The following is a 9,113-nucleotide window of genomic DNA, read 5'->3' on the forward strand; positions in this document are numbered from 1 at the left end:
ATTTATGGATTAATATAAATTGGTACATTTTTTTTCGTAAAAATTAGTCTATTCAAATGGTACCTTGTGACTTTGATATCTGTCAAGAAGGTAGTCTAGACTAGGTCCCAAAGTGGCGACTGGCGACATAGCCATCAAAAAGGCGTTATGCACTAAAACACAACGAAAAATATTTTTTTAAATTGGTATTAACTCTGAAACTAGGCGAATTAAAAAAGTTTATATGACATTTTTGCCTCTAAATACGATCCGGAATATACTGTTAAAATCTTTCCGTTTCCTCGAGGGTACCGTGTATTTACAAAATAACCTCTTTAAAAATCAAGACAGAACTCGACCTAGGCGTTCGATCCCGGATGAACGGTCCTTAGCAACCAAGCGTTAACAAGCGTGTGTATGTATGTTTTCCTTGTCTAACTTGCTAGCTACTTTTGGGCGCTAGAAGAGCGTAAATATACTTCAAAGCCTTTAATTTTGCCACTAAATATGGCAACACATCACTAACCACCCTCTGTTGGCCGACAGCTTTCTGGCTATCGCATTGACCCGTGAGTGGTGGGCCACCACTTGAAGGGATAAATAACATAGTTGACGATAAAATAATTTTGTACATCGGAAAGTTTTGTATGTTAATTAACTTTACGGAACAGGTCTTAACTGTACTTCTTTCTTAAGGAAAATAATACTCATTGAGACAATTCTAACAACCTCAAACGCAATTTGGTTGCGATATTTTGACACAGAGTTCCTATGGCCACCTCCTCTCTCATGCATCAGATCAGCTCGATGGTACCATAATATTTCATTGTCACCCTACTTACATATGTATGCAGATTTTCAACTTCATCTGAAACCTCAGTGGGTCAAATATATACTTGTAATATTTGATTACAGACAGAGTAGACAGACAACAGACTGATTCTTTATTAGACATTAATTAAAGTCAGTCAATTATACTCATTACTATATAACTTCGAAGTAGTAGTAGTAGTATAAGTGCATTTTTGCCATTATAAACTTTAAATAATAAATAATAATAGCAGTTTTCTCGACTTTTGCATTTAAAATTTATAATCGTCTTCATTGTCGTCAATTCAAAAAATAATATAGAGATAGTCGTTACAGTTAGTCATGGTTCTTTTTTTGAGAAGATAGCATAATTTATCTACTTTTTGGAGCTACATATGCTTGTGCATACCTTATGCTTATGTTTTCAGTTATCTCAATACCAGCAAAAACATGCTACCTTTTTACGTTCACTTCCACAAATTACTTAGCTTTGCTAGTATTCTTCCTTTTTTCACTACTTGCCCGAAATGGACTTCTATTGCATTTTTAAGGTCAACTAAGTTTTGAATAGGTATCTATATATGATTTAAAGCAGACAGTTGTAACTTTTGTCTGAATTAGTAAGTAATATTATTTCGACAAAACGATTTGGTATCATTTTACTAGGTTCTCAATTTGCCGCGGTATACTCTAGTATTATATATAATTATCAAATTTTTAATTTCATTAAGTTTAAATCATAATCAATATAAATTTCCGGAAAAGATCCCAGAACTAACAAACCAGAATACGGATGTAGTCAGAATAAGGACGTAGACTTGCTGCGAGCGCGGCGCGCGGGGCGCCCGCCTGCCTGCTTTACCACTTCGTCTGCTTCACCCCCTCAAAAACCTAAAATCTGTCAATAAGAGCGCCTTAAAACATGTTTTTAATTTTGTCGCATTGCGTATGTTCTGTGCTTCACGGGCGCACGCGGTATTGCACATCTATACGACGACGATACGATCCTACCATCTATGTGTTTGACTAACTTGTGGTAACTTGGTGTTAACCAGATAAAAAAAACGACATCAAATATGATTCAGTTTCCATTAGCGCAATTAAAATGGTGCCTTAAACGGCTTTATTATTTTGAGTCAATCAGATTTCATGACACTTGACAGTGACACTGACATTAGACGCCCGTTTGTCTGTCACGCATGGTCATTTGCCCGAGTCGTGATATGGGATTGGAAATCGATTAATTTACCATATTATCGTTGCGTTACCCCTTCACCGACGTGTGACGCGCTCATCGTTAGTAGTCTTACTCGCTTGTCGAACGGGGTTAGGTCCGTAACCTTTCTCGCGCGACGGTCACCTTCGCTAGCAAGGAAATGGAATAAATTTACTTTTTCCATAAAACTGCACTTTGACCTATGGTGAAGCTGTGTTTATGTTTAAATAGTGTCTATAAAGTGCTCTAAATGGCTGAAGTAAAAAGTAACGGACATAAAGTCGTAGAAGGTAAATATTCAATTAATTAAAACGCTTTTTATATTTTGTCCTTAAGAAATCGTTTTTTTTCTGTCTGTTTTAAATAATAGCTTTGTGGTTTTGTCTATTTTTGCTACACTAGTATTTGTTTAAGAATTTTCCTATCCTACTTGTTGAAGTAAAATACATGAAATATGTATGATGCAAAATCTATCTGTTAGCCCTAAAAGTATATATGGAATAGCTGTCATATCCCTATGGAAGTAATACCCCTAAACAAATCTATCTATCTCTTTAATAGTAGCACCTCACACTTTTCTGAGTTTCATTTTTTAAATTTTTTCATGTTATGGGCACTTGCACCAGAAACAGATAAGACTCTGTCTTTATGGCTAACAATATTCTTTCACATGTTACTTTTGTCTTATCTGTAATACCTTTGTAAGTATTCATAATTGAATAATTACTACATCATTGTTTTCTCGACTAGTTTGAGTCAAGAGTAAAGTCACATTCAAGGCCACTGAGCTAAACAAAAAATATATTTGTATTCATTTAAACAGGTAGTTTTGGTTCATATGTTGAACTGAAGTATATGTATGCAAAATTTTATCTAAATAGGTAAAAATATCATGTTGTAACTTCCTGAAGCAACTTATTTAAAAAAACTGGATTTCTATGTAACATGCTTAAGACACACACACTTGTCCTTGGTCCTCAAAACTTTGACTGAATTCAGAGGCTACATTTTAAATAAAATAAAAAACATGTTTGAAATTGGTTATCTACATTGACATATATCTATGGACGGGCCTTACGGGCAATAAAAATGGGGCTACACACGCAAATTCAAGCCAATCATGCAGTCTAATTATCCCATCACAACTAGTTGCGTTAGACTGCACGATTGGCTCGAATTCGCGAGTGACACCATGGAACTAGTACTATTCTTATTGCATGATCCTTAGATATATGTCAATGGTTATCTATAAATAACAAAAACTTGTTTTGAAATGTGTTGTTGTTTGAAAATACTTATTTGCAAAAAAAATATTTTGTGTATGTGCATTTATATGGTTAAGTTTAAAAAAAAAAGTTGTGATTGGAAAATTATCTCTGATAACTAACCAACGTTTTTTGGTCATTTTGTAACATTTTTAAGATCTTACTAATTTTTCTGCATAAGAATCTTACACATAGTCCCGATTGTTTAACAAAGAAATCCTTATTCATTTTTAACATTGTTTAGAAATGTAGGTAATTTCGTATTTTTAATGTGCTTATTAGTACACACTATTGTATTCATGTTAATACAGTATCACATTGTATGGTGGTGCTGCTTGCATTAAATAGTTTTTTTTTACATAATCGTTGTAACTGCTTGAGTTTATAGTTCAAGTCATGTTTGTTATTTAGGAACAGTTTTGTAGCTAAAAATTATAAACATGGATTATAAACATGTTGTTAAATGTGTAGAATTTTTCCATGGATAAATGTAAAATAATGAACTAAATACCAGGTCATCCTAGCCCCGAACCAGTGGGGTGACACTGGACCTTTCGGCCACTCTCGGTTCAGCATTGCTACAAGCAATAATTAGGGTTTAAGTTTTGCCAACTTGACATAGAAACCAAAGAAGTCGTTTTTTTTAAGTAGTATAGGTATTGCCCAGCATTGTTAAGGTAACTTTTGAATTTGGAACAATTTGGCATGGTAACTTTTGAATTACTGCATCAATAAATTGCTCTGCTATTTAGATTAAGATGATATTTGTAAAATTTGACGATTTAAAAGTGCTTGTTGCTAGGCCTATTTGAATAAAGAATATATTGACTTTGACATTAGTCGGGTTATGATTTTATTCGAAATAAATATATGGAGCAGGAACAAAACTACTTACTTATTTACTTACTCCGTTGGTTCAGCGACCCAAAATGAGACTTTTTTCGGACCTCTGCGACCTCTCGCCAATTGTTGACTCGGAAGTTCGCGCAGATTCGCCTCCACCATGACACTCCAGCGATAACTGGAGCGTCCGATACGGAAAAGTGGTTAAAACCGAAATTGACATTTTAAAGTTTTTTTGTTCCTAAAAAAAAATTTTCCCAAATTCAAAAGTCACCATACCAATGCTGGGCAAAACCTATTTTAATAAAAAAATACGAACTGAAACACAATTATTGTATGCAATGCTGGGCATCCTACCAAGCGGTCTCGACTTGGGCCAATTTTTTATTTATAAGTTTTTAATTGTGTTCCCACCCATTTGTGTTGTAATATTTCGATAAAGATTGATTTCATTATTTTAATATTGCTTAGATTTTGTATAATGTTGGGCAATGTCTAATTACTTGCTTATATTTCTTAGTCTATTTACAAAATAATCTTGTGTAAAATCTTTATTATAATAATCCCTTCTTTATCGCGGCACTGATATCAGTCTGATAGTAAGAGGGACAAACTTCAAACTCTATATTTGCACTTTAGACCGAGTGTATCTGTACAATGTTGATAAGTAGTTTATTAGGCGCTTTTATAGTTTATCGTGGTCACGGCACAATTTATCGTCACCATCGTCACCAGAGCAGGGGACAGCAAACTTTTGAGAAGGAGCCAGTAGGAGTAGTAGTTACCGTTTTTTATAGGAGTCTCAAAAAGCTGCAAATGATGGGTTTAGTCAGTTCAGTCTGTATTTTTTGGGTGATTGAAAAGTCGCAATTCCTCGTCGCTCGCAAGTCGACGAACCTTCAAAGAACCGCATGCGGCTAGCAAGTGTCGCAAGCTGTGGTGGTTGCGTGGTTTGTCCTTTTGCCCACGCCGACCTCACGGAGATCTGCCTCCACTCTATCCGCCCAACGATATTTAGGATGACCAACAGGAAGGCGTCCAGTTGGTCGATCCTAGTAAGCCCTTTTGACTGCCCGATCGTCAGCCATCCGAAATGCATTATATGAAAAGGCGATTATAATTTTCAAACATACGAACGCAATACCTAAAGCTCAACTTTTTTTATATAAAAATCTGATAGGTGTTAATGAATTGAAATACTTGGTAACGTTATCTTCTAGCTCTTGACTAATTAGCGGATTAGTTATCATATCAATGCTGGATTTCGATTCCGCAAAAGATTAATAATCGGACAGACAGACGGACATGACGAATCTATAAGGGTTCCGTTTTTTGCCATTTGGCTACGGAACCCTAAAAAGCACTTTGTAGTTTGTACCTTGTCATAATACCAGCTGTATAAAATTCGTCATGACTCATATTCATCATCATAATAACAATAAAGTACAAAGTTACAAAGTACCTAAACTACATTTAAATGGGGGGTACCTGAATGAATCCTTTGAATGCCGTCTTGAATCTTGTCGGAATGCACAGGTTGACATTGGGCTGTAGCCGCGCGGGTCAGTTGACGTCTATGGCGGTTAATGGGTAAAAGACTTTTTTCTTGTTCCAGATCTTCCACCAGGCGTGAAGGTCGAAGAAATTGAGATCCCGGTACCATGGGGGCACGTAGCTGGTCGCTGGTGGGGTCCGCGGGACAAACAACCGATAATAGCTATACACGGCTGGCAGGACAATGCAGGAACCTATGACAACCTCATACCGCTCCTACCAGTAACCACTTCAGTCCTGTGCATCGATCTTCCAGGCCATGGACTCTCTTCACACTATCCCACTGGTATGATTTACTATATTTTCTGGGACGGATTGGTCCTCTTAAGACGGATAGTGAAGCATTTCGGCTGGAAAAAGATCAGTCTCATGGGACATTCCCTTGGAGGAGCTTTAAGTTTCATGTACGCAGCGTCATACCCTGAGGAAACAGAACAGATTATCTGTATAGACATTGCTAGTCCTGCCGTCAGAGAGCCATCTTCCATGGTCAAAACTACGGGATGGAGTGTAGACAAACTTTTGGAATATGAGAATCTTAGTGAGGATAAAATACCCAGCTACAGTTATGACGAAATGATCGATGTAGTAGTAGATGCGTATAAAGGATCGATATCTAGAGAAAATAGTGAAACGCTTATGAAGCGAGGTATGTGCCCTGTTCCGGCGCATATGAAAAAGGGGGGATATCTCTTTAAAAGAGACCCCAGGCTTAAGGTTTCTGGTCTGGCCATGATGTCGATTGAAACCGCTTTGGAGTATGCTTCAAAAGTGAGGTGCAAAGTACTCAATATAAGAGCTTTGCCTGGACAGAGATGGGAAAGGGTAGACTATTACTTGGATGTCATTGAAAAGATGAAGGAACGAGCTGATGTGAGGCTCGTCGAGGTGGAAGGAACGCACCATATTCACTTGAACGATCCGAAAGCTATAATCGACATTATTGAAGATTTCTTAGAAGAATATTAGACTTAGTTTAGACTAATTACTTTGTGATATCATGTGATCAGGTTGGTTACTTTTAAGCTTTGATCGTTGCAACTAAAGTTGTAAGGCGTTCCACGTTTAAAACATCTGTCTCTTGTTGATAAATTGAATAAGAAAGAGATGGATAGGATACGTACCTATTTAACGTGACTGTTATTTAGATGACATTATACATACTGTAAGACGGCAGTTATTTTTTTTTTTGGGGATAAATTTGTTTTACGTAAATTGAGATTCATTGCCCATTAAGTATTTGACGGAGTTGAGAACAAAAAATCGACGGATTAAATAACCGTTCTTAATTTTTGTCACGGATATAGGTCCTCAAGGCAAAACTGTAGGGATATGAGGGTTATGCGATTGTCGTCCATCGTGTCATGCTCCACTGTTGCACTTACATACTTGTTAGAACATGAGAGCCATCATGATAGACGATATCGCAACCATCAAGGGTATCATAGACCCGATGTATAAAGATGTAATTGAACAAAATATCAATATTTACGACGACGACGACGACGAGAAGTTTGAATTTATTGACATTTTCAATGACACACGCTTTTATTGTTTGTTTGTTGTTTGATTGCAAATTCCTATAGACTATAGACATAGTATTTAATCATTTAAGTGAAATATGGTCACAAAATAGGGGATTTAAATATTTTTTTCGCATAATCGAATTTTCTCATTTTTAGAGTTAAAGGAGTTCCGCATGACCAAGTCTTTTATACTATATTGGTCTCACGACGGTATGTAAGTTTACATGTCATACGCGTGATCAGACGTGGTGCGTTATTAATTTACCAATAAGTATTGTACTTACATAATCGTGTAAACGGCCAGTCTCGCGTAACTCTGGTAACTTAAGAAACAATATGTTTTGGTTGTACCAGTCATGCATATATCATGAACTCAGGGTAAAGGAGTTGTGCTTGACACCATCGGCAAAAATTTATTAAGTTCACGACTTAGAGCCTGTTTCACAATGACAAAGCTAAGTCCTGAATAAGCTACTTGCCATTTATTTGACGAATAAAGTCATCGTTGGCGTTTCACAATCTTCAAATAAGCTTACCTGGTAGAAACAGTGCTAAGTTTTGCTGGAAGTTTCTAGCAGTTAATTTGCTATCCAATACTTAGATATTGTGAAACAGGCTATTAGTCATATGTTTTACTCAGTAAATAGTTAAGATTAATACAAAAAACATTTAGTAGATATTTAACGGTTTTAAAGAAGATTTAGACTGGCTATCCGTGACTCATGTAACTAAAGTTGAGGGAGTATAGGTATTGATGTAAATGCATTATTTGATGCATATTTTTATTCATGCTTGCGCACATAAGTATTCAAGTATGCAAAAGTAACTGATACAAATGTAACACAGAATATAGATATACTATACAAATTTCGCCAGATAATTTTGATATAAGTAATGGACAAATTGAGCATGTAGCACTTATAAGTTTAATTAGTAGAAAGACGATTAAAACAACATATGTAGTACCGAGGCAATAATGTTATTACTTTACGGGTATAATACTTTTATTTTAGTCCCTTGACGAAATGGCCTTTAACGACAAAAGTAAAAGGTATATTATGGCCAGCCAAATTTGTCAGTAGAGAAAGGCGCGAAATTCAAAACTTGTAAGGGAAATCGATCTTTCGCGCCTATATTTTTCACCTTTTTCTACTCAAAATACAAAAAAAATCTGCAAGTAGGCCTCAAGGGCTCTTTTACAAGTCAATACAACATTTATAGTAACATAGTAATGAGAGTCCATGTACTGACAAAGTTGGCTTGCCAGAGTATATATTTATATATACGATGCGGGCCGTATACACTCGTTGAGAACTCTCAGATCAGATCCAATCGGAGAGGCGCGAGACGAGAAGGGAGCAGTATGTACACACTCGTTCTCGGCCTGTCTCGGGGTGTCTCGACGAGTATGTACACTGTACAGCCGCCATGACACAAGATAATGAAAAAAGTGCAACCGTAATATCCGTACTGAGGGCCTACCGCGAACACAGAAGTTAGCAAATAGCGCATCTTTATCTTTTATTCCAATTAAGGCGTAATTAAGAGTGAAAAAGAAAGATGCCCGCAATTTGCGGACTTCGGTGTTTGCGGTAGGCCTCAGGAGTCTTTGATAAGGCTGTCGTGAAGTATGTATAATCGTATATACGGAATTCTGTGTATTGACCTTTCGTTCAGCTGAATTTGAAGAATTAATTGCGACTTATTAATTCTTATGAATAAATTTAAAGAAAGGTATAAAGTTTATTTTCATTTATGAAAACAGGTCCTTAACTATGTATATTTTTTTACAGTACATATGGTGCTAATTTACCGCCCTAGTGCGGTAAATTAGCACTATACGTGCGTATATTCCAAATTTAAAGGGCCATATGTACTGTAAAACGTACAATACACGTGGAAAAAGGTTATTCCCTACTT

General features: G+C 36.3%; 1 protein-coding gene across 1 annotated transcript; it reads left to right on the top strand.

Annotated features, from left to right (window-relative positions):
• The first annotated feature begins 1,925 nt into the window (after positions 1–1,925).
• LOC133524040 (probable serine hydrolase) lies at positions 1,926–8,738 on the top strand. The gene is made up of 2 exons (XM_061859816.1): positions 1,926–2,295; positions 5,729–8,738. The coding sequence occupies exons 1-2, from the start codon at positions 2,256–2,258 to the stop codon at positions 6,634–6,636; spliced, it is 948 nt and encodes a 315-aa protein (XP_061715800.1). The 5' UTR covers positions 1,926–2,255; the 3' UTR covers positions 6,637–8,738.
• Positions 8,739–9,113: the final 375 nt, after the last annotated feature.

Source organism: Cydia pomonella, chromosome 13 (assembly GCF_033807575.1).
Source record: "Cydia pomonella isolate Wapato2018A chromosome 13, ilCydPomo1, whole genome shotgun sequence".
In the NCBI taxonomy this organism is placed as follows: Eukaryota; Metazoa; Arthropoda; class Insecta; order Lepidoptera; family Tortricidae; genus Cydia; species Cydia pomonella.

What these genes read in the sequence shown, in the direction of transcription:
- LOC133524040 (XM_061859816.1), top strand. Translation starts at nt 2,256, where the DNA reads ATGGCTGAAGTAAAAAGTAACGGACATAAAGTCGTAGAAG. An exon ending in CGGACATAAAGTCGTAGAAG is followed by an intron (nt 2,296 to 5,728) that starts GTAAATATTCAA and finishes TTCTTGTTCCAG; the next exon opens with ATCTTCCACCAGGCGTGAAG.